At 39.3% G+C, this 26,564-nt stretch overlaps 1 protein-coding gene across 5 annotated transcripts in view; it reads right to left on the minus strand.

Moving 5' to 3' along the window:
* REV3L (REV3 like, DNA directed polymerase zeta catalytic subunit) overlaps positions 1–26,564 on the minus strand; it is a 129,425-nt gene that overhangs the window by 35,931 nt on the left and 66,930 nt on the right. For all 5 annotated transcript variants that reach the window (XR_014778409.1, XM_084777969.1, XM_084777968.1 and 2 more), the window contains 8 exons: positions 26,078–26,197; positions 20,110–20,347; positions 17,116–17,258; positions 12,452–16,586; positions 8,552–9,471; positions 6,133–6,215; positions 5,406–5,531; positions 792–984 (listed from right to left, as the gene is read on the minus strand). Coding sequence is in view for 4 of the 5 variants with exons in the window: in XM_084777969.1 (XP_084634095.1) it covers positions 792–984; positions 5,406–5,531; positions 6,133–6,215; positions 8,552–9,471; positions 12,452–16,586; positions 17,116–17,258; positions 20,110–20,347; positions 26,078–26,197 (5,958 nt within the window). In the remaining variant the exon portion in view is untranslated. The remainder of the gene's footprint in view (positions 1–791; positions 985–5,405; positions 5,532–6,132; positions 6,216–8,551; positions 9,472–12,451; positions 16,587–17,115; positions 17,259–20,109; positions 20,348–26,077; positions 26,198–26,564) is intronic.

Consider the following 26,564-nt stretch of genomic DNA (forward strand, 5'->3'; position numbering starts at 1 on the left):
ATGTAAAGTTAGAAAATATGAAAGCGCCAGGCATGGTGGCATACGTCTTTAATCTTAGCACTTGGGAGACAGATGGAGGCAGATCTCTGTGAGTTTGAGGCCAGCCTGGTCTACAAAGAGAGTTCCAGGACAGCCAGAGTCAAATCTTGTCTTGGAAAAGTAAAAACAAACAAACAAACAAACAAACAAAAAAAAAACGCTCACAAACTATTAACTTACAGTAGTTAACAATGTTCTAATGTAAATATTTTGTGTTAGCACCAAAATATCTATAGTTAATGAAGACTATCTACCCAAACTAATTATATACAATTACTTGGATTTGTTGTGACTAATCAGTAGCTTTTAAGTTTATGTGTTAATTAGAAATTTTATGAAGATCTCTGTGTTCCAGGGCTTCAGACTTTTCCACCTCTATGTCGCTGAGGACAGCACTTAGAGGCAGGTGTCCTATTGTGGTTATAATAATTAAAGTAAGAATCACAAATCTAGGAAAAAGTTATGTACAGCTTCCTACCACAATCTCAGCTAGCATTAGAAAGAAGTCTTCCTGCTTCCTTACGGTTCCTCAAGAACGAAATTTTGTTAAGAGTCATTCTAAGCCACCATGATGGCTGGCACATGCATGTGATCCTAGCACTTAGGTAGTAGAGACAGGAGGATCAAAGTTCAAAGCCAGCCTCAGCTACACAGCGAGTACGAGGTCCATCTGGGCTGCGTGAGAGCCTGCGTCTGTGGCACTACCCGCCCCAGTCACCGGGGAGCACATGACTGATGAGAGTGAGCAGTACCTTGCTGGCTGGCTGTCTTGTCTTTATCAATCACTATCACGCCCGTGAGCTCCGTCCCGTCTGTGTCTGGGAGTGGAGTGTCAGAGGAGATGCAGTAGAACAGCGCACAGATGGGGTCAAACTCCGGATCCGGCTGCAGGTCTCTCCTCGTCCGAGCATGCAACTCCACGCTGATCAAGGTAAGGTTTTGTATCTACCAAAGGAAATCAACAACTATGCTCAAAGTGTTTTGCAGCACGAATGTTAAAAATGCTTCTCACTAAGATGCTGGGGAGACAAATAAGTAAAATTATAGATACTCTGGACATAAAAGACAAAGTTATGGGACTGGAGAGATGGCTCAGGGGTTAAGAACACTGCCTGCTCTTCCAGAGGTCCTGAGTTCAATGCCCAGCAACCACATGGAGGCTCACAGCCATCCATAATGAGATCTGATGCCCTCTTCTAGCATGCAGAATTACATGCAAACAGAGCACTCATACATTAAAAATAATAATAATAATAATAATAAAATTAATTAACTAATTTGGCCAGGCAGTGGTGGTCTACAGGGGGAGTTTCAGAGTGGCCAGGACTGTTACACAGAGAGACCTTGTCTCAAAAAACCAAAAATAAAATAAAATGTCAAAGTCACAATTTAATAACCCATAAATTTATTAAACTTAAGATTTTGCTTCCAAAATTAGACTAACTCATGTTGGTATTTCAGAAAATGCGTGGGCTGTCACTTCTCAATGGCAATACTTAAAAAGTACTTGTTTAAAAATATACACAATGTTTTTTAATTTCTGTTTGAGAAAAAGATGGTTAGTTCAACTGCTATCCACTTGGCCCAGGCTGTCATGCTTTGCAGTCAGTGAGAGCCAACCTGTAGTTTAAACTAAAACCAGAAACTCTTTTAAAGTTCATACTTACTAACCTGCTATTACCTAAGGATTACTTACATTTAGACCTTTGCATATGAGTCAATTTTCTTTTTTGGTTTTTTGAGACAGGGTTTCTCTGTGTAACAGCCTGGGCTATCTCAGAACTTGCTTTGTAGACCAGGCTGGCCTCGAACTCACAGAGATCCACCTGCCTCTGCCTCTAGAGTGCTGGGATTAAAGGCGTGCGCCACTATGCTGGGGGCTACGAGTCAATTTTTTTAAGTTTTAATTTTATCTTAAGGAAAAAAAATTAAAAGAACTGTTATGGAATCAACTACATAATAAGTCATTTCACTTAACTAATGTTCATGCTCTCACTGGCATTCAACACATAATAAATTGTTTTCACACTTTTGCTTTGTAGACCAGGCTAGCCTTGAACTCATGGAAGATCCACCTGCCTCTGCCTCTGGAGTTCGCCACTTATCCTTTGTTGATTAAAAACCCTCAATTGCAATTCTTAGTTTCTTTTTAAAATCAAGACAGATAGGCACAGTAGAGCACACCTACAATCCTAACTATTTAGGAGGCTGTAGCCTGAGCTTACAAGCTCGAACCCAGCTTGGGAAACAGCAATATTCTGCCTTAAAAATAAAATAAAATAAACCAACATAGTACAGAAAACAAAATTTGGCCTGGATTCCTGATTACATGGCATATGTTACCATATAGACACAGCTAGCACTAGAAGATAAGACTATTTATAGTCTCCTCATAATTATTCAGATCATATAATCTATAAAGGATTTCCAGTTATAATCCATTTGAGCTAATGAAGAGTGTAATTTCATGACTTCCATTTTCACAGGGACAGAATTTGCCAAATCTTTTTGGAGTACAATTTAGGAATATCTATCAAAATTTTAAATTTAAAATGCAGATATCCTTTATCCAAGCAATTCTACTCCTAGGAAATTATGCCATAAATTCATTCATTTTAACCAAAATATAAGCAGAAGGAAGTTCATATGAGAGTAAAAGACTAAGAAAGAACTTAAATGTTAAGATGGAAGGTTAGTAGCTCTTAGTGCCATAAAGGTGACGTAATAACAGATCAGCAACTTTTAACATTTCCAAAACGAAGCGTCAGATCTGTGTATCTTAATATGGAGATGTCACTATAATATACTGATAGACAGAGCCACTGGATGCAGTCCTCCATGGATGTATAAATACAAACACACACACAGAAAACGCCTACAGAGGTATGAAAATGTAAAAGTACTCAGGGCGTTTGGGCATGGAAACTGCTGGCCTGGCGTGGGATGGAGCCTTACTCTATCACGTCTATCTTTTTGTCCTGATTAAGATTTTAATTCATACACGTAATATATATGTATGTTAATTTATTATTATATCTGTCCAAAATGTGAAAAGTAGTAATTAGGTATGTATGGGGAAGGCACAAAAATAAAGCAACCCTAAATCCCACATTCTTCAGAACTGCAAGTTTTTGTAAGAAAAAAACCACAAAGAGTAATGTTGTGAGCCATGGGAAAGGTCCTGCTTATTTTCAATTTACCAGGGATCAAGCCCGTGGTCTCATACCCGTTAGGCAAGAACTCTACCACTGCACTCCATGTTCATAGTCTAGGAACCTGTGTGTATGTCACTTGTGTAGGCTGGAGGTCGGTGCTGCGCGTCTTCCTGTTGGGCCACCTTCTTCTCAGACAGGTTTCCCGCTGACCCTGAGCTCACCCGTTACCAGACTAGCTGGCCGCAGGACCCCGGCACTCTCCTTTTCTTACCTCCCAGTTCAGAGACACCATTCGGCACATGCTGCCACACCCAGATTTATAGGTGGGTGCTAAGGCTCTGAAACGCAAGCATTTTAGTGCCTGAGCCATCTCTCAAGCATCCCTACACCCAGAAATTGTACTTGGAAATGTATACCCTACAGGATTTATTGTTAATAATTAGCACACATTAACTTAGCAAACAAAAATTTTAAGTGGAAAACCTCTCTCCTAAATCCAAGCTTAAAAAGCAAAACAAAACAACAACCAATTTAATTAGGAAACATGAACATGTATAAAGGGTACAGAGAAGACTTGGGAAGACAATTTTAGGTCAAAAGATTCTTAAAGACTAATTTTGATACTACAAATTTCACACTTAAATTTTGTCTTTGTTGCTGAGATTTAAAACGCACTGCTGCTCCTAAGGATGTAAACAGTGAGCTGGACTGGGTGAGAGAGGGGAGGAGAGGAAGTGACCAGAGACTCGTCTGTCCTGTGCTGAGGCCTGACAGCAGAAGGAAGATAGTGGAGAGACCGGACAGAGTCTGAAGAGCAGGTGTTCAGTAGAGCATTCATCTCCTGCTTTGACCGCTGGGCGGGGATTAAAAATCTGTCCTGAGATAAGAAAGGCCTGTCAACAATTAACACGCTAATTTCATGGACTAATTTTAACTTAAAGATACTATGTAATTCTAAAGCCTGGCTATGCAGTAACATACACATAACAAATAAAGTTATGTTTTTCAAATAAGAAGAGACTCCCCAAAGGTAACAAGGCTTTCTGGGACAGGAGAGACAGCTCAGTGGTTACAGGACCTTGCTGCACAGTGATGAGGAGCAGAGTTCAGACCCAGGCACCCTGCAGCTTCCTCAGCTCTATGGGAGCTCACGTCCTTTGCTGGCCTCTGTGGGCACCTGCACATACTAACACAGAAACAGACATACACACATACGCACGCACGCACACAGACACCAGCATATATATGTCCAAGTACATGAATTAAAAAAAAAAAAAACAAAGCAAAAAACCAAGTCTTTTGGGTAAGGCCTGTCAATTTTGCTCTAACAAATATTTTTCTTATTTTTTTCAACTGTTAAATAAAAAATTATTTGTGTGTGTGTGTAGATCAGAAGACAACTTGTAGGAGTTCTAGAAACTGAACTCAGGTTGTCAGGCTTGGTGGAAAGTGCCTTTACTTATTAAACCATCTTGTTAGCGCAATAATTATAGTTAAAATAAGAAACATTTCCTTTAATTTCTAATTGTGGGCACTTGCTAAATATTCCTGAGTGTATTGGGATTCAGGTGGTTGATACACAGCGCAGTGGAACCTCTCGCCTTCCTCTGGCCTCTTTCAGCATCACATATACACACAGTACTGTTAGATACATGTGGGCAAGCCACTTAAGTTTTTTATCAGGTAGGCATGTGCTCTGAGTTTCCAATCTATACTATGACTGATCTACATTTTGTAAGAAAATGTCCTGGTCTTTGGCACACATTGTTTATTACGTTAAAGTACTTTGCACAGCTTATGTGAATCATCAATTATTTTCTTCTCTTTTGTAGAAAACTAACCTACAAAGACAACCAAACAAAATAAAAATCACAATTGAGATATAACACTTCAGAACAATTGCATAATAAAACAGATTCTTTAAATATATAAGACCTCAAAATATTTTCTATTTTAACTTCTATAAACTAAATTTTAGTTATTACTTGTGCAAATGTTGTAAAATTACAAATCAGTCTCAGCAACTAGTCAATATTTACACCTTTTTTTCTATTTTATACAAATATAATAACAACAACAATAACAATAATAATAATAATATCAATGAAGAAAACGTAACGTATCCCTTTCTGGTTAAAAATTTCCCATGTATGCCCTATGGACAAATCCTGATAGCTAAGCCATATGACAACGTTAGTGCTGCAGTTTTACCTCATGTAACGCCTTCGCCTCTTGTAGGTTCTGTATGCTGACTTTGAAACCGTACGTGTTGTTTAAGGATGGCCCATCAATCTGAGAACTTTCTTTCTTTGGAGTATTTACTGGTACAAATTGATTCTATTAAAAATAAAAAGACACAGCCAGAAAAAAAATTAGATAAACATTTTATATATTTAGTGATAAACAAAAATTATGATAAACATAAAAATTCTATTTAAATTAAAAAGCACTATTAACATTCATTTAACTTGCGTAACTATGATGCAGTCTATAAACAAACCACGTGTTGATATTTGAGTTCACAAGCCACAGATACTGAAAGGGGCAGTCAGGTAGAACTGACATTTATACTACATGGAAATTTCCTTGACCTTTCTTGAAAGGAAGATTGAGGAGTTAATACATTTACAGCTACGTGGCTACAGCCTGTGAATGGTGTGCCTTACCATTGCTACACATACTGGAAACAAGCTTTCAGGCATTTAGAATAGATACTTGCTCTTTCTTTTACTCGCCTCTTCCCTCCCACTATCTTTCCCCCTTATGCTAGCCGTGTCTCACTCATGGTGATTGCTCTCTCTGACTCCCCCGTGCTGAGATTACATGTGGGAGCCACTATATCCAGCTCTTTATCTTTTCTGCTATTAAGATAATTGGCCATTTCCCCTAACATGTTGACTGGAGTCGCCTGAGCCCCTGCAGACGTGAGCACAGGTACCTTCACTTGTGTTGTCAGAAGAACTCTCCTGAGGCTGTCAGTGTCACCGCCTTTCTTACTACACAACTTCTGGGTTTTTGGTTCTGTAGAAAGAAATTTCATTTTTTAACTTGTATATCTGCTTCTGTGTTTTACAACAAATTTTGTTATTTCAAACACGTAAATATCATTTGTGAATACTGTTCTATATACATTCTTCCAGATTTCATAATTTTAAAATATGAAATTAATCCTCCAATCTTCATAAAATAACTCAAAATTTTGCATTTTAAAATAAGCACGTTTATGTTTATCACTGAGTTTTATATTTAGCCATTGTCCCTGGGGATAATTTCATTATTTATCGCAGACAGTGAAGAAGGCGAGACGTAAGTTTCCTCTGTGTTCTTGAAAGAATCATAAATCCACCACACACACATAAAAGTGAAATTTCAACGGTTCTCCTTATGTGTGTGGACTATGTTCTGAGACCTCTGGTGGATAACTGGGGATAGGACTGCATCCAATATATACTACAGTCTTTGCTATACCTACTCACTCCCCATAGTAGCATTTAATGTATGAACTAGACACAGTAACATTAACAATACCCCGTAATAAAACAGAATTACATAACACACTGTAATAAGTTATATGAACATTATGTCTTTCTCAAACATTCTTAGTCTTCTCTCCTTTTCATGAAGTATTTTCCCGATTCTCTCTGACGCCTGAGTCGTCGGCACCGTTACTCCTGTGCCCTGAGACCATCAAGTAAAACGATGACTGTTGGAACGTGAGCAGTCCAGTTTCACAACAGCCGCGGGGGCCCTGAGACATAGCAGATGATGGACAAGAGGGTCGTGTGCACAGAGTGGCTACACTGGACATAGGGATGGCTCACACTGCAAGATACTCAGGACAGCACGAGATTTAAAACTTAGGGATCATTTATTTAAATTTCCTAAGTAGTATTTTTTGGACCACAGTTGTCTGTGTGTAACTCAAACTGCTAAAAGCCAAAACCAGACCAAATGAGGAACTAGCTGCTGTCTTTGGACTGAAATATGCATACTAGGTACACACATGATTTCTCTTGATTGCTGTGCAGTAGTAAAGAGGGCAAGAAGGCAGCAGAAGCGCAGGCAAGAGATGGCAATGAGCAAACATAAGGCTGTGGTGGTAGAGATAAGATGAAAGACCTTGGTAATGGCCTGGAAACCACAAGGTGCTTACCAAGACAATCAGGTGATATCTCTCACACACACACACACACACACACACACACACACACACACACACACACAGTCTAATTCTGGTGACTGATGAGACGATGGTATTATTCACTGAGAAAGGGAGAGGGAGGGAGGCAGGGAGAGAGAAAGCTGAAAGATTAGACATGCTTAGATGAGCCTAAGTGTGTTGGTAAGGTGGCAGTGAATGCAGGCATTGAGATAATGATTTAAGGGTTAAAAACATCAATCTTCTAGTCCTTTGAACAACCAAACAGAAGTGCCATATAGTCAGGAAGGATAGTGTTCTACAGCCTAAATCTCCAGCTGGAAACACAAATTTGTAGATTACCAGAATTAACCCTATAGACAAGAATTTGATCATTTAGGACAAAACCCAAGAAAAGCTTAAGGCTTGCTTAATAATCTGCAATAACTAAGAATAGTAAGATATATTTAAAAGAAAATCAAGTAGAAAGAAATAAAAATAAAGGCAAGAGAAGCTCCAGAAACTAAGCTGTGGTCAACAGGCCAATGACTGCTTAGCTGGTAGTTAGAAGACTAAAATGCAGCCACTGACTTTAGTTATGAGACAGTTGTTGAGAAAGCTTTTTTTTAAAGCACTGGAATGACAGGCAGAATTCAGATTAGCACCGGCTGAGAAATGAATGCAAAGTAAATAAGCAGAGCTGTTAGAGAAATCTTTTAGAAGAAAGTTGGCTTTGAAGAAGAAGAAGAAAGACTTGGCCTGAGATAAAAAGTCAAGGAAATTTTTGGTTGTTTCTATGTTAAAAGGTGGGAAAGAGGCTAGTGGTATACTTCAACAGCCGAGTGTATGTATGTATAGGCTCTGGGTTTGAGACCTAGAACTTGGAAAAACAAAAACAAAAGGTAGGGGAGATACAGGTACCTATGAAAATGCCAACATGGGGTAGGGGGGTGTGGGGGGGAGAGGGGAGTGGGGGGGTGGGAGGGTGAAGAAGACTTATGAAGGGGCTCCTGTATTTCTCCCAGGAGGTACATAGATACAATGGGAGCAGAGTTAGCAGGAGAAAGAGGAAAACATTTGCCTGTGATGATGTTATAAAGCATGATGAGTTAATAGTCATCTTTCAATTCCTGAGCCAGTTTCATTTACAAGACAAGGACTTTTATTATGTAGTCTAACACTTCACATCTATGTCTGAATTAGAGCATGCCACACTTACCTGCTGATAAGGGGCTAAGACCAGTTACTTCAGGAAGCTTTTCCAGAAACTTTCTCTGCACAACTGGGGTGCTATGGAGGCAATGCGGATCGTGTTTCCCAGTTTTTGCCCTAGCAATAATTGGAGAGATCACTTGAGGCTCCCGAGGTTCACAGCAGGGGCTTTTTTGGACACCATCTTTTATTGGCTTTAAGAAGTTCTCAACAGCTAGGGAACAAAGCTCCTCTACCGGTGATGGTGACATATGTCTGTCATCTCCATTTAATGCTTTGAAATCTGGAGATGTTACCTGCTGCCAAGGTGGAATGCCTGGAGAATCAGGGGAGCGGTAACTAACATAGCAATTATCATCATCATCTTCCTCTTCCTCAGGGACAGTTGCAGAGGCAGCTGGTAGCAGCGTTTGACTGGCATATCCAGTCTGATCACATCCTGTAGATGATGCTTGCAAAGCAGTCTGAGACTTACTAACTTCTCTCTTGGTATGTGCCGTAGCAGAAAGTGTATGTGGGCATGCATCCCTTGGTGAAGACACTGCAGGTGTGTCACCTGGATTAACTAAAGGGCTGACATGTTCAGCAGACTTTATCATTGCAGTGAGCTCAGTTTTAGGGTGTTTCTTTGAACGTTCATATTCTTCTTTGGCTTGAAGCCATGCTTGAACCAGCTGTCGACTTGGGGCATATTTGCAAGGCATAATTACAATCTTTTTATCTTCTACCATCTTATGGCTATTATTTGACCCTTTACTGACAACTGCTTGGCCATTGCGAAGTGGGGACCCTGGTCTGGGATTCTGAGTCATCGCTGAGAAGGCTGTTTTCCACAGGCGAAGTCCTTCCAAGGAAAAGTCTCCTTCAAATTCAACCAGGTCGTTTGGAAGCCGAGTTTCTACCATAAGGAGCCGTCCACCAATCTCCCTATAAATACATATTTAGAACAAACATTTTTATCTGAAGAAACAATTGCCCAAAACAAGTTTCTATCTAACAGACTTATAGTTCCCTTTGGTACCTTAAATATGACAATTTCTCTTTTTTCCTACTTACCTCAATTGTAGACAAAATACTCTTATTTTCAGCTTCAATGTTTTTCTTGGGTCTTTTTAATTTTTTTATTTTTATTTTATTGTATGTGCATTGATGTTTTGCCTGCATGTATATCTGTATGAAGGTGCTAGATCTTGGGGTTACAGACAGTTATGAACTACCATGTGGGTGCTAGGAATTTGAACCTGGGTCCTCTTGAAGAGCAGTCAAGTGCTCTTAATCTTTGAGCCATCTCTCCAGCCCTTTTCTCGGGTCTTTAACTATAAAATTAATTTCTATGATCTCCAGGCTAGTGAGAGACCCTTGTTACAAACAAAACAGGGCGGTGTTTGCAGCATGACACCGAGGCCAACCTCTGGCTGCCATGTGCATTCATAGCTACAGGAATACCCCTGTGGCCGGCCATTCATACACAATGCAGTAAAATTAAATGTTCACTCGCTATAATTATTTTTCTTTTGAAAGGCATTACCAATTTACCAATTCAAAAGAATTTTTTTTTAATTTTAGTGTTTCATGACACAAACTCATCAAAGTCCTCAGCACTATTAATCTGTGTGTTTGAGTGTATGTTTTTATATGAGTGAGTTAACACATGTGGAGGTCAGAAGATGACATCTTTCCTCAGTTGCTCTCCACTTTATTTTCTGAGATAGCAACTCAAACTAAACTGTAAGCTTGTCAATACTGACAGCTGGATGGCCAATGAGAGATCTGTGTCTGACTTCTCCAGTGCTAGCTAGGGTTGTGGACAGTGGCATCATGTTCGCATGTCATGTGAGCACAGGAACCCAAACTCAGGTCCTCATGCTAAGGCAGCAGGAGCTCTGTCAGGTCACCCATCTCCACAGCTGCTCACCGCTAAGTAACGTTTCACTGTCAACATGCATAGGCAAAAACGATGGAGGATGCTATCATTTATTTCTCTTTAGACTCTTTCTATATCTCCTAGTACATATAAAGGTTGGCAAACAACCAATTTAAACAAGGCTTTGTATTTCTTAAATTCTCTCAATAGTAAAAAAAAAAAAAAAAATTGTACAATTGCTGGTGGTATACCATGAGGCCTTGAGTTCAACGTCCATTATCAAACAAAATTCCCACCACACAGCTGGGGCAAACTGCCACAATTCCCTTCTCTCACTTAGGTACCCAAGTCTGATGTAAACATAAGAACTTTGAACTGGCGGGACATAAAATGAACGGCCTAATTCCACTCATGTTTGAGCTCATATATGTGCATGGAGAATCAGTAATTCAAAGTTGACTGGCTTAGTTTCTTTGTGTGGTTGTAGTATGTGCACATGAATGTGGAGGTCAGAGAGCAAACTTTTAGATGTTGTTCCTCAGGTGTCATCCTCTCTCACTGACCTGAAACTGACCAAGTAGGATAGGCTGATGGTCAGCAAGCCTCCACACTCTACCTCTGTAGACTTGGAATACAAGTACACACCGCCATTCCTGTTTGTTTTGTTTTTTTAAGCCAACCACCCAACCATCTGCACACCCACCTATCCACCCACTGTGGATCCAAGTGACTGGACTCATGTCCCCAAACACTCTACCAATTGACTAACTCCACAGTCCCAAACTCCTGGGTTAGGTCATGCAGTACACAACAACTTATTCAATCACTGATAAATAAACCAGTATAATGATTCTCACATCACTCTTTGTTGCATGTCTCTATTACTCTCTGAAAATCTTGAATAAAAAAAAAAGGATAACGGGAAAACAAACTCTATTCATACCTTAGTAAGCATAAAAAAATAATAGCACTATCAACAAGACTATAGATGTTGAAAACAAATGAAAAGTGGTTTATAACAGAAACACCAGAAACTAATGTTCGTTTACTACCATAAAATAACTTATGTGTGCTCGATGCTAATGTCTGGGTCATGAGTGGTTCCCCTATGTCCATGGTCCCTAGTTTAGGATTTTGGAAGTTGCCAGAAACTTTAAGGTAGGATTTAGTGAGAGGTTTTAAAATTGTGGGCACTGGTCTCTTCTTTTTGGTCCTAACTATTAAGTGAGCAGTTTCGCTCTGCCATACGTGCCCATCTTGATGTGCTATAGACCTAAGTGATAAGCTGACCGTGGACTGGAACCTCTGAAACTGTGGGTCCAAACACGCCTCTTCTCTTTATCAACTGGGTTGTATCCAGCATTTCTCAGTGACAGAAAGCAGATGAACACATTTATTAAAAACAGAAAGACCCAAGTTTGTTCCCTCAGACCCACATAGTGAAAGGCAGGAACTGAGTCCCACAAGTTGTCCTCTGTCCTCTATACTTGTGAAATGCAATGTGCTTACACACACACACACACACACACACACACACACACACACACACACAAAATATGCAAGAAAGCTTAATGATCAAAACTTCCATTTCAAAAATGGTCACGTGGGGTATGCCCCCGTGGTACAGTGCTTGCCTACGCTGTGAGGTCCTGAGTTCAGGTCCCAGCATTGAATTCACACCCACACTCCCACACACAGCCTCTTTCATCCTGTTCTCCCCTCCCCTCCTGTAATACATTGAGGTATTTTGACATCTTTTAAAGTCTGCATCATGTCAAGGTGAGCTTTTGCTCCTCTAATCCTTAATGATGACACAGAGGTAAGTGCTAGTAAATGAAAGTCTAAGAATCATCAACTTCATTTCTCTAGGTGTGCTTTTCTAGTTTGCGAATGTTCTTAATAAGTCTATAATTACAAATAATTTTCTTCATTGTTCTTAAAAATTCAGTATCACAGCTACAAAGCTAGCAATCAGTTATAAAATGTTACAGTAATAAAAATTATTCAAAGTGACCCAAGGCAGGAAAAATTAATTCTCATTACCTGGGCTTTTCTGGTACATCAGAAGGATTACTGCAAAACGGCTCCTGATAAACAGTTTCTGAAAGATCATGATCCAGCAAAGTTGCCACAATTTCCTCCCTACTTGGAGGGGACATAAGTGGTTTCAGAATGTGAGCAGTCCGAGGAGTAAAACTGCCATTTTTGGATTGTAAGGGAGAACTGGTAGACCTTGGTGAACTATCAGGAGTTGGTGTCAACACATCATTGTTTCTTGAAACATACAATTCTAAATCTTCCGAAGCTGCATCCACAAGTTCCCCATCCGGGGAGGAAAGTATGGTAGTAAAAGAGGTATTAGCTGAGTCAAGAGACTGTTCCATTGCTTTTCGATTATGACCTTGAATCCAGTCTGAACTGCTTGGCTGCGGGAGACTGAGAAACACTTCTTTACTCACTGAGCTCCTGTGCAGTCTGGCCTTTTCACTTAGACAGCTCTCTACTTGCTGGACACAGAAAGACTCCATTACTGAATTAGAGTGAGATGCCAGAGCATGGAAGCTATTTTTCCACTGGCTGTGCCGGTGACTCTCACTGTTATCTAGAGACGATTTCTCAAAGAGCTCCGGGTTTAAAGTACTGGGTCTAATCCATGGGTTTGAGTCAGAGACGTGATGCTTTTCCTCACTACAACTCTGTTTGTCGTGACTTAAAAGTTCGTTCTTTTCTATAGCTTGTCCCGGGAAAAGATCCTGAACAGCATCGCTTAGAAACTTCTGAGGCAAATTCTGATCAGCTGGAACAAACTGACTACCAGAGTAAAAGCTACAAAATCCGGTCTGACCGATTGTGTTAATATCAAAATTGTAATTGTGTTCAGGAGACAGGCTATCTTCAAGTGAGTAGCAACTTTCAAAGCCTGGATCTGAGAAAAGGATGGGGCTATCATCTGAAAGGGAATTATCCAAGTGGCCAGAGGTCTGTAGGTTTAAAGGGTCTACTTTTAGACGTCTGGGGGTTTGTTCCTTAGGTTTTGTTCTTCTGGGAGTTCGAGGTTTTCTTGGAGATGTTGCCAGCCGTGTTCGTTTATTTGCTTTCTTATGCTCAACAGAAACAGAAACATTCTTGTCTGCCTGATTATTAGCTGCTGAGTCTTGTGCGACACTTGCACCCTGTGCTTTCTGCTGTCTCTTCTGTAGCAGCTCCTTCAGAACAGCTAGCCCAGACTGCCCCTCACCAAACCCTGGAGGTGTTGACACATTTTGATTCTTACATTGAGACAGTGCTTTGGTTTGTGAAATTGCTTCTGACAGTGACCTCTGTTTTACCTTTTCAGGCTTAAAATTTGACATATCTAAAATAAAGCCCCTTGGTTTCTGCTCCCATGCTATTTGTTTGATGGGACTTCTCAAAGAAGTTACAAAACTGCTAGGTGCCTGGCTTTCCTCAGAAGCTGCATTTCCTGGAGAACAAGTTTCACTGTGTTTTGACTGTTCTGACACGCACACCGTCTGCTGCTGACTGTCTCTGCAGTGCAAAAAATTAGGGGCACAGACCTGTTCTGGCTTTGACTCTAGGGAACTGCGGTACTCATTTGACTTTCCGATAGATGACATACAGTTTTTTTGTATATTTGAGCTCTCCTCTGTCTTTGAAGACATAATACCTGAAGGTATCTGTGTACTCTGTGCTACCTGAGACAAATGGTTGGAAAGGTCAAATATACTTTTTTGAATCAAGGTTGTTTCCTTCCGAGTAAACATAGCACTTTGATTATGAGATCTCTGAATATTAATTTTTGAGATTCCAGGTCCTATAGGATTATAAACAGAAGGATGCGAATCATCTCGGGAACCGGGGAATGTTTGCAGATCCAAAGACTTCTTGCTTTCTAAGAAAGAGGAAAAGCAGTTAGACAGCCGCTGCTGTGCATTAACCCCGGTGGGCTGGGAGGCAGGAAGTGGATGATCCACAACAGGGCCCCTCTGTGTCATCTCTTTCTGTTTAGAAAGTGCCTGAACACCAGAACTGCCCGTGAGCTCAGACACGCTCTGGTGGTTCGGTGTGAGCTCGGCCTCCCCGTGTGGTTTGATCTTTTCGTCCGTAGGTGTTATGTGCTTTCTTGACGCACCTTTCTCATTCGCTCTTTGTTTCTGCTTTGCTCTTGGTTTCTTTTTTCCATCATCTACAAGTTTACTTGTCTGATTTCGTTTGTTTCTTTTTTTAGTAACTACAGAGGGGTTAGCAAGTCTTGCTTTTGACTTCTTAACCTGTGCTCTTGCTCGACTAGTTTTTCCTACACGAGGATTAACAGTCTTAGTGTTATATGCATTAGGACCCTTAAAAAGCATTGATTCCTTTTCTGCAGCAGCCATAATTTCTTCAGCTCTTGGGTCTGTGGGAGACCAGCAGCGAGGTGGAGAGGAGTTGATAGGACTTGTGCTTCTCTCAGAAAGAAAACCTAGCTTCGACATAACGTCACTATAATTCAAGTCACAGTCTTCGGTTTCAGCAATGTAAGATGGTGAGGGAGGAGAAAGAATAGCATGTGTTCGCTTCTTTCTGAAAGATAAAGTTCTTTTAATATTTTCACTATTTGTTCTTTGTTGCTTACCAGGTTTTTTCTTAGCAGATTTATGTTTTGACTTTCTTCTGTGACTCTTCTTTGGTGTTAGTGGATAAATGGGATATTTGGTTGCAGGGGAGTCAGGAACTTTTGGCCAAAAATCCTTCAAAGGTGCAAGCTTCTTATAGAGTTCCATTTTTTCCTCAGTTAATATTACTTGTTTTTCTTTAGAGTCTATTTTACCTAGCTTCACAAGCATATTTTTTCTCCCTCTAAATCTATTAATAATAATATACTTTATAATGACAGGGGGCAGCTTTTTAGACATTTTTCTTCGTTTTCGGGATTTGAGAGTTCCATCTAGATTTTCACCAATTTCCATGGGATGAGGTAGGCTAATTTTTGAGTTGTGTGTTACAAAACTTGACTCACTATCTTCAGTTTCATAATTCACCTTGCGTTTGGCTCTAAGTGTATATTTATTTCCATATAGTCCAAAAGACTGTTCAGTTTCTAAAGATCCATCTCCAAAATGACAGTCTATAAAATTTTCTGTAGGCGTTTTATTTTCAAATGTCCCATGAGCAGCTTTAGCTAAATCACTGCTCAATACATTATCCTTCTCAGATGTACTGCTGTAAGGATTACTATGTGTACAGCTGTCTTTTGTGGTTCTGGTATCACTACTTTTGGTAGAAGTTTCCTGAAGACCTAGTAGTTTCTTTTTATTCAGTTTTAACCGGGAAGGTTTATTGCCAGGTTGTAGTTTGTATGTGACAGGAGATAGTTTCTGTGGTCTAGTGAGACAATTAGAAAGAACAACACTGGGAAAAAACATATAGTGTGCTGCTTGTTGGCTGAGACTTGGCTTTTCCATTTTGTGCTCTTGGAATTCCTCATATCTGATTTTGAGTTTATTTAGGCCACTCTCATCAGTGATGCTATCAAGAGAATGCACCATAGTTCTATTCTCCCCCGAGCATGACAGCACGTCACAACTTTCAGTCAGTGAAGAGGGGAATACGCTGCTGCCCTTTTCATTTCCTTCAGAGGACAATTTATTTTTTGAATGACTTAAGTCAGCAAAGTTGAAAGAGTTTTTTCCCAATGCAGTCTCACTAGTGTGGCGGTTCACATGTACCAACGAGGCGTCCTTTTCAATCTTTCTCATGTTCGTATACTTTCTACTTGGGACTTGTCTTGTAACAGATGGAATATCTTCTTCATAATCAAAAACACTACTTTCACAGGAAGATACCGGCAAAGACTTATCTTTCTTACAAATTTCTTTATGAGAATTATCCGGATGAACAGTACTGCTTAAAGATGCAGAGTATTTCAGGGAATAAGGATTTTCATTGGCAAAAGTGACTGGATTATCTCGACCTCTTTCTGTATTGTTTGGTTGTGAAAGGTCTTCAATTAAATCATCTTTGTTTAAAACATGGGAAGAAAGGGCACTTGTGTGTTTACACTGAAAGGTAATCTTAGCAGAAGATGGGGGCTCTAACGTAGCAGCATCTTTGTGAAAGATGGAGGGCCTTACTGATAGCTTGCTTGTTGCAATCACAGATGAGTGGGTTCTAGAATTTTCATTGTTTAATGGATTGTCTGGAATCAGAGAGAGAAAAGAATTTACTCATTCATAGTGTCAACTTCTTAAGGAAGAATCTAAATTAAGTTTGTATGTGTAAAACAGTGACAGGACAAACAGTTGAGCCCTATCATTAAGATTATATAACCTAAGCAATCAAGAGGCAATATTAGTCATTATTTTAAACATATATTCTTTTGATCAGAAAAATGTTATAGTAGTTTTACTATCTGAAATATGATTAGCCTATTTGTTAGTTTATGATGCTACTTGAATGATGTAATAAACTGATAAAGGTTTACAGAGCTTCAACCAAGCAACTCACAAATAATCTACCTTCTTGAGAATAAGGAATCACACAGCTATAATTTTAAAAAGAAAAACTCCCATAGACAGACAAAACATAACTGTATCGCTTATAGGCAAAACACAAAATAGACTCATTTAAGTTATAGTCACTTAAAGACAAAACACAATTATATCACACAAAAAATACATTTTTGGTCACTAAATAACCAAATACCTACAGTAGGTTTGCGCTCTTACCACTATTTTCATCTGCAGTTCCATCTAACTGAGGTATAGAGAGACTGGCGAAAAGCAAACTATGATCACTCCATTCCATTTCTTCTTCTGAGGATGAGTCGTCATCCTCCGTGGAGCTTCTGCGGGCATTTCTGCACAGTGACCTAGAGAATATTAGAATCCACTGGTAAGTGTGCTCACTAGAACACGAGGCATCTGGAGCTGGGAAGAAGGCTGCACTTAAGCACACTCCATCCCAGCACCTATATGGTGGCTCACAACTGTCTGTAACTCCAGTTTCAGGGCATCTGACACCCTCTTCTGCTTTCTGTAGGCAATGTATGCATGTGATACACAGACACACATGCAGGCAAACACTCAGACGCATAAAAGTAAATAAAATCTTAAAAGAAAAAGATGCATCTTAAATGCAAATTTTCTGATTTACGATAGTAAAATACTATAAAAAATAAAAATATCATTTTAAAGAAAAAACAAGTTTATTTTACTTTATTAACATATGCTATTATGAGACATGGACAAAGTTATTATAAACAGAATTTATACTTTCATTTATTGTGAAGTAGAAGGTATCATATTTTTTTTTCTTTCTTCCTTTTTTTTTTTTGAGACACAATTTCCCTGGCTGACCAGAAACTTACTATGTAGACCAGGCTGGCCTCAAACTCACAGAAATGTACCTGACTCTGCCTCCTGAGTCCTGGGATTAAAGGCATGCACCACCACCGCCCGGCATATAATTCTTACATTTTAGCTTTAACATGTTGGATTACCTTATCTAGTCATGCTCCTGTAGCCTATCTGTGGATATCATATACACAAAAAGAACAAATGAGAATTCAATGACTTATAAAGAGGTAGCATCCCAACATATTTAAGGTATTCATAATTGAATCACTAAATCCTGAGAGACAAGAAAGTGAAGCAAGGCACCCGCCTCACGGCTAGAGAGCAGCAGTGACCTAGGGAGAGCTGGAGGACACTGTGGACACTGAGCTGCTCTGCAATAGCTATAGAGCAAGGGTGCTATAAGGTTTAGATGAATTTGAAATTCAGAGAGTCTAATCTCTATCCTATACTTACACTAGTCTGATACTTTTCATTCCCATCTAGATGTTCAAAATCTTTCTTTCCACACTCAACTTTTCCCCTCTGGCCTCAGCTGCTTGAAAATATCTCTTTGTTATACACAGAACAGTTTCCCCTTTAAATCTTTTACAAACAACAAATTGTCATAAAATCAATTTTAAGTGCTGAAAGAAATATTGCATTAGACATCTAATAATGCTAGTCCAACTTATCTGACGTAAAAAATCTTATTTTTAGGAACTGTGGTACAATCTGTTTTCATGTACTCTGCATCAAAGGCTTGCTGTCTCACAGGATAACTCTACCATTACTGGCTCTGTTAGTTGCTAACTGCCTAAAACACACACACGAGTATTTTCAATTTCCATGCTGTATTCACATTTTATCCTGTCATCATAGGAATAGATTTTCTACATGTCAATCTTCAATAAGTGAAAGTTTATTACTTCTCCCTTAATTAAACCAAATATTCTTTATTCAAATGTTCTTTTAAAAATGATAGTGTTAACAGAACTTTCTGGTCTTTTTTTCTTCCCCTTTTTCAGTCGTCTTAAACATAACACATATGTGATACATGTGACAAAACATAACATTTAATATACATTTAACAAATTTCTTTCTATGTTCCCATTATTCAATTCCTCTCTAACATGGTTAAGAAATATTTGCATTTCGGAGGAGGAATCAAATTAATCAAGCTCACAGAGACTGACTGGAAAACCCCAGGGCCACCTGTGATGGCCAGTCTAGGTCGCCAACCCAAGTGGATCTGGAATCAACCGAAATGTGCATGTTCCTCTGGGTCCTCCTGTGAAGGATTTTTGTGATGAGAGTACTAGAAGCAGGAACCCCCACTGGCAATGTGGGCAGCGCCCACTAGTGGCAGCCCAGATAAAGGACGCAGAAGAAGGAAAATTGCTTTTTGCCTGCTGGCCCTCACTGTCTCTTTCTGGCATGTCCATCTATCCCACTGCTGTGGCATTCCTTCACCAATATCAGAAACCACTTCTTTGGAATTGCACTGTGGACTGAAGAACACCAGCTGTCCAGGAATCCTCCTGGACGTCAACAGTACACGGGGCCTGCTGAGACATCAGCCTCGTAGACTGAGCGAGCGACTACCAGGTTCTTGGCTTCTCTACTGTAACAAAGTCATTGTTGTTTTACGTCCTGTAAGTCAATGTAGTAATGAGTCCCTCTTCAATTTATATATTATATTAGCTTTTTTTTTTTTTGGCACACAGACCTCACTGTGTAGACCAGGCTGGCCTCTTACTCAGAGATCTATTTACCTTTGCCTCATGGGTGCCTGGGTTAAAGGTGTGCACCATCACACCCAGCTCTTACCGACTGATCTTAAAAGCAAACAAGAGTAAGACTGGTTGCTTCTGAGACCATCTACTCGGAGACAGGTCTCACTACGTAGCCTTGGCTGTCGTCACAGGCATGTTTCACCTGGCCAGCTACTCACTTATGTTTAGTATTTCATTAACTCAGTCTAAGCAATCAGAAAGTCACGTCTTATTTTCATGCTGACTGCACACTACTTAGATCCGTTAGCAGTTACTCTCAGAGGGAATTACTCTTTTCAAGTTCTGTGGTAAGGAGGAACTTCAACTTTACCCATTTGTTCCTCACATGTCTGTCTCATCTTATATACCATCTGTATATAAAACAGATGGTTTCTGGGCTTGATCATTTAAAATGTAGCAGAACATGATTTTGCTTGGAATATTAAATATATGCTACATGAAAATGTCATTATTTAAAAGGGATTTTAAAAGTCAACTTAGTTCACAAAGCATTTTACAGTATGAATAATAACAAATAATTTCTTACTACAGCACAGCAGTGACAAAAAAGTATTTATTAGAGTAACTGAAATAACTTTTTTAAAAAAGTCACCTCTTTTTGGCACAGTGTTCTTCAATATCATCGTCCCATCTCTGGGACATCACCAAACTAAGCTCCATTTCCTCTTTTTCAATCTGTGGTGCATTTTCTTCATCATCACTATTTTGGGGGTTTTGAGAGTCTCCAAAGGAGCGACACGGTAATGGCATCCTATTCTTTTCTCCTTGATATCCATCACTTTCCAAGCCAGCAAGCAGATGTACCAGTGCTTCATCAGGACTACTGTCCACTATAAAACAAGCAAATAAATCACCAACAGATAGCTTAAAAGTTCTAAATGATCTAACAATTGAGATCAATTGTGAAAAAACACAATGGATGCTGACACATACTTAAATGAATATAATGGGCCCAAGCCTCGGGTGTTAATTGTATAGCCCTCCCATGACTGTTAGTTCCTTAGACCATTTGAATTAGAAGACTTTAGTAACGTTATTAAAAAGAAAACTCAGTAAATAAGGCTTTCTGAGGTAGGACCCAGGGATTGGTGTATTTAAAGAATTTTCCAAGCTTACTTAAGTATGAAGAACACTAAGGAAAATATGGCCATAGGTGCTCAAAATGAAATGTATTCAAATAAATGACAGCTAATTAAGTATAAAAAATATACATGTAAACATCTTATCCTTCACTTTAACTTAACTTTATTCACAGATAGTCAAATAAAATCTAGTTAAAATATATAAAACAGCTTTTAAAAATAGTTAATAGTTTGATGTTTATGAAACCGTACTATACATACTGAGAGTCCTAAAGTTAAAGAGTTACATAGTACCACGTGCTGACAAGGGGGTGAAGAGACTAGAATGTTCCTCTACTGGGGCTCAGGGTGCAGAAGTCCTTCACGTCTTATACTCATGTAAAGTCCCTGTAATCTTCAAAGGGTGTCTTTAAACGGGCTACACATCTCAGGACAGATGTTGGCAACCAGAAAGAGAGAGGCAGGGTTAGCGCTGACACTGTGCCAGCCTCCAACCTTCAGGGCAGCGCCGAGTACTGACAGCTGAGTTAATCACTACTGGTCGATTAAGTCATGCCTACATAATGAAACATCCACAAAACCAAAGCACTGCACATTTTCTTTCATTTGTGGTTCCCAGATTTTATATAGACACATAAAATCACACTCACACACACACACACACACACACATAAAAAAATCACTCACACACACACAAAATCACACACACACACACGTAGGTATGTGTGTATATATATGATTTAAAAGTACAAGTAAAGCTATTTAAATCAGTGGTTCTCAGCCCTCCTAATGCTGTGACCTTTTAATACAGTTCCTCATGTTGTGGAGATCCCGACCCATAAAAATTATTTTCATTGCTACTTCCTACATGTAATTTTGCTACTGTTATGAATTGTAACATAAATAATTGTGTTTTCTGATGTATTAGGTGACCCCTATGAGAAGGTCATCAACTTCAAAGGGGTCGTGACCTACAGGTTGAGAAACACTGCTCTAAATGGACTAAGGGGGCTTATGGGAGAGAGGGTGATGTGAGAAAAAGGAATTGTAGGTACAAGGGAGAATATACTCAGTGTACTATACATTTCAGAAAGCATAAACAAACAAACAAATAAATAAATAACAAAAAAAGGAAGAGGCGTGCAAAACCTCAAAATGCCAAGGACTGAATCATGAGAGCTCCTGGAGACCGGCACAGAGGATCAGGACATGGGCGCTAGGGGCCTCTTCCTGCACCCCTCACCGTACTCACTGATCTGCCTGTTGGCAGTGATAAGTCGGCTTGTCCTAGCAGGGTGATCTGCTCAGTCAAATTACTTGAGGCTGGGGAAGGGTATGGAGCCCTTACCTGTGGAATCTGCTATACTCTCCAGGTAGATGAGGGTTAAAACGGAATAAATTAGAGACTGTACAGGTGGTACCCGTTCCAAAACTGACTGCTTGCTTGGTGTGTGGGAGAGCGTCTAGACATGCAGTCAGACATGTTACATCTTGACTGTTATGGTTAGGAATACAGGAGAAACTGAGTGTATTTTCTTCCCTATAGCCACACTATACATAACCCATTATTTCTACTACCATATGTATATGCAAGAAAACTGAAAATATTTTGATGGTTTTATACTTCACTTCTACCCTTTGGATTAGCATATAAAGTAATGGGTTTCACTATGTCACTTCCATCTATGCACATCACTGTTCCGGTTCCTTTTCCTTTTCTTTTCCCTCCTCCCTGTGCCCCTCCCCCACCACGCTTTCTGTTTCCGTGACATGAGTACATATACATGTATGTGTGTGTGTGTATTCATACTTCTCCTCCATGTGTCTGTGTGTAGTGTGAGTGCATATGTGTGTGTGCAGGTGTCTGTACATGTGTATGTGTGTGTTCAGGTGTCTGTGAATGTGCCTATGTGTGTGCAGGTGTATCTGTACACGCGCAAGTAGGGAACATGGCTGACTGATGTTGGGAATCTTCCTCAATTTCTTTTCCACATTAGCTTTTGTGAAAATATCTTATCATTCAAGTTTTTATACATGGGATTGATACCAAGAATGTATAAAGAATTCAAATAATTAAATATTAAAAAATTAGTTAATAACTAGGAAAATGAGTTCACAAAAGGAGAAATGCAAATGGCCACTAAATGTATTAAAATGTTCTGAAGCAAGGACTTTTTTTCTTGAGACTTTCTTGGGCCTTTCTATGTAGTCCTGGGACTATGTAAACCAGGTTGGCCTCAAACTCTGCCTGCCTCTACCTCACAAGTACTTGGATTATGGGCATGGGTCACCATGCCAGGTTCAAGCCCAGAGTTCACTGTGAAGGCTAGTCTCATTAAGCAGCCTTCTCCTGGGATCCCTCCTCTGCCTTTTCATAATAAAATTACAAGTGAGCTGCCATAATCACCTGGCACTGATATAAGTTGTAAGGATTTGAACTCTATTTGTGTTGCTTGCACAGCAAGAACTTTAACCCTATAGTCATTTAGAAATATATATTTATTTTATTTTATGCATATGTGTATTTTGCCTGCATGTATTTCAGTTCCTAGAGAGGGCAGAAGTAGGGATTGGATACTCCAGGACAGGAGTTAAAGACAAGCTGCCATCGGGTGCTGGGAACCAAACCTGGGTCCACTGGAAGAGCAGCCAGTGCTCTTAACTGCAGTCATCTCTCCAGCCCATAACTTAGCTCTTTATGGCTCAATAAACACTATATATATAAATCACATTTTCTTCTCTACTTGATTATCTGCTGGTTATTGTGACTCAACAATCAGAAATGAAGAGGCTGCTGGTGCATGACAAACTCAAGGCCTTGAATACACGCGCAGGGGAGATATGGTTGAATTACTGGCAGTTGTGTTTTGAGGAGCTTCTGTACTATTTTCCATATTGGCTGACTAATCCACAATCCCACTTAGAGTGTGTAGGCGGGTCTCTACCCTGCATGTGTGGCAATACTTGTTGGTTGCTGTTTTATTTCAGTGACATGTGAGCTCAGGCCTTTCACATGCCAGGGAGAACTCTCTACTCTAGAGCTGCACCCCTTTTCTGTTATCTTTCCTCCTCTTACGTTTCTTAGAAAGGGCCTCTGTAGCCCTGGCAGGTCTTGAATCTCCTGCTGCCTCAGGCTCCTGAATGGGCAGATGACTGGCCCACAGGTTGTCTGTCTCATCCTTGCTTGGGATGTGAAAGCAGCTCAGTGTAGTTCTGGTTTGTATTTGCCCATGGCAAAGAATGCTCAACAATCGTTTCCATGTACTTAGTTAGGAGCCACTTACATTTCTTCTTTTGAGAACTAATTAATTGCTTAGTTACTGACTTCTTTTTAAAGATTTATTTCTAATATATGTGAATGGGTGTTACTGCACATATGTGCACCACATGCTTGGTGTTCATGAAGGTCAGAAGAGGGCACCACATGCGGTTGGGACCTGACATGTGAGTGCTGGAAGCTGAACCTTGGCTGCTAAACCATCTGTCCAGCCCACGCCCTTAGTGCTTAATTATTTGTGTTCTCTAAAAACACTAGGTTTTCAATATCCTGTCAGATGGGTGGTTAGCAATGAAGATACTTCCACAAACGTTTATTATTCCATGAATAAAAACATGTCAGTAATATGTATAGTACTCCCAAATTGGAAACAACCCAAATAAATGATGTAAATGGTAGAATATTACTGATCAAGAAAAAGGAATGAAAGCACTGACATACGCTATGACATGATGGGCTTTGAAAATGATCTGCTAATTGAAAGCAGCCAGATACGGAAAATGTTCAAATGATTCCATTTATATGAAGTGTTAGCAAAAGAGAATGCAGGCCAGGGGCTAAAAAGAAGTAATTGTTGCTAATGAGTACATAGATTTTCTGGGGATGATAAAAAATGTTCTGAAGCTGGATAATAATAAAGGTTGCACAACTATAATAATGCACCTCAATAAATTTTTAAAAAATCATTGGAACATGCTTTTTTTTCCCTTCATCTATTAACACAAACCTTCTCTCTGTAAAGCAAAGCAACAAGGTAACACAGTCTCCATTCACTAAATTATCAAGTTTTACATTTTCTTTGTTGATGTTTATGAATTTGGCTCAGGGCTGCAGCGGTGGCTCAGTGGTGAGAAGCACATTATCGCCCCTGCAGAGGACCTGGGTTTGGTTCCCAGAACTGCATGAGTGGACCTGACGGCCTTCCCTGGCCTCCACAGACACCTGAACACACCCACCTGTCAGCAGACAGTTCAGTCAGGTTGACAAATACAGTACAAAATCAGACTATTTGCTTACAAGTTGTTTTGATAATGATCTTCTTGTTAAACCTCAAATTGCAATTATTTTCACTTTTTGTGCCTCATTCTTTCAGATCTTTGGTAACACTTAGGTTGCTGTTGGAATCAATGTAGGCAAGGTGGAGTCCTATCTGCTATTGGTACAACATACTTGACTAATGAAATGAATTAGGGACTTGACATTCATACTCCTTTTTTAATTTCTTAAATTTTTCTATGGCCTCTCTTAACTTTTGTTTAAATAACTAGAATGTAATTTAAAATATTTTGTTATATTTAAGATTATAACCTCAAATTAAAATAGTAATGTATTCTTAGGACAATTTCTTTTTAAAATGTGATTATTCATTTAAAAATAAAGAAGTTCCTTATCCAAAATGTTTTTAATATGAGCATATACAGTAATTTTGGGATTGCCCATAATCAGTCAGCTTATGTTCCACATAGATGAAAATTGAGAGAGGGCAGTAGATGGAACTGGGGTAATAGCTGATGCTAGGAAAGTTTAAAAAGAGAAATGAAGAAGCAGCATAACACTGATGAGACCAAGAAAAATAAGAAGCGCTATGTATGAATGGTTTACGATGAGTAAAATTTATTTAGTGTGATATGACAATACTCAGAAATAACTGTGATGTGCTATGCTACTTCATAACTAGTGGTTTGAATGTAAATTTCTTCTCACTATAACAAAGTGTCCATAGTTTTAACAATATGCTTGTACTTGTATTTAAAGTAAGTGTGTTTGGGAGCTGGGAGACGGCTCAGTAGCTAATGTACTTACTCTTACATTTAGGTCCCCAAAAACCCATGTAAGTACTAGTGGGCAGAGATGGGGATTCCAGAACAGGCTGGCTAGCAAGACACATCCCTGCTTATCCCTACACATATCAAACATGTACATATGCATACATACTACACACATAGAAAATAGAAAGAGAAAATAAATATTTTATCCCTAAATAACATGCTTTCACCCAGTACAGTTACATGAAAAAGTTTTCTTTCATGGCTGTTTAATTTTTATGAGGAAAAACTACACAAAACTACCTGATTTAATGTGATGCTTAATTTTTATACATGTTTACTAAATATGAAACATTCACTTCTTCAAATAAAAATCCAGAAACACGTTTTGACTAAAACATACACAAAAACATTTATAGTAGCACTGTTACTTACTGAAAACTGGTGTCTCACTCAGTCTTTGAGTCAAAGGCTGAAAAGTCTGACTATTTTCCATGAGGTTCAAAATTGCTTCTTCATTAATAACTGCTTCTTCTACTTTATGTCTAGTGTTACCTTAAGATGACAAAGAATATGAAAGCATTAAGGCAATGTCCTAGGTTCTAAAAGCTATCAGCCTACACATTATAGAATTTGTATAGATGGAATATTAGTAATGTAGTGTTAGTGAAATATACTAAATAAAAATGCAATTTTAAAAAGCCACAAGAATGTCATCATCAATGACATGTGTTTTTAAAAAATAAGAATAAGAAAGGAATATGGACACGGTAACACACATCTTTAACCCCAGCAGTGGGGAGGCATACATAGGCAGTTCCCAGCCAGCCTGATCTACTCAGTGAATTCCAGTCCAGCTAGAGCTACACAAAGAGACTTTCTCAACAATAGAAACAAGCAAAAAGTCAAAACACCATGACTC

This window comes from Acomys minous, assembly GCF_964271855.1.
Source record: "Acomys minous genome assembly, chromosome: 3".
Classification (NCBI taxonomy): Eukaryota; Metazoa; Chordata; class Mammalia; order Rodentia; family Muridae; genus Acomys; species Acomys minous.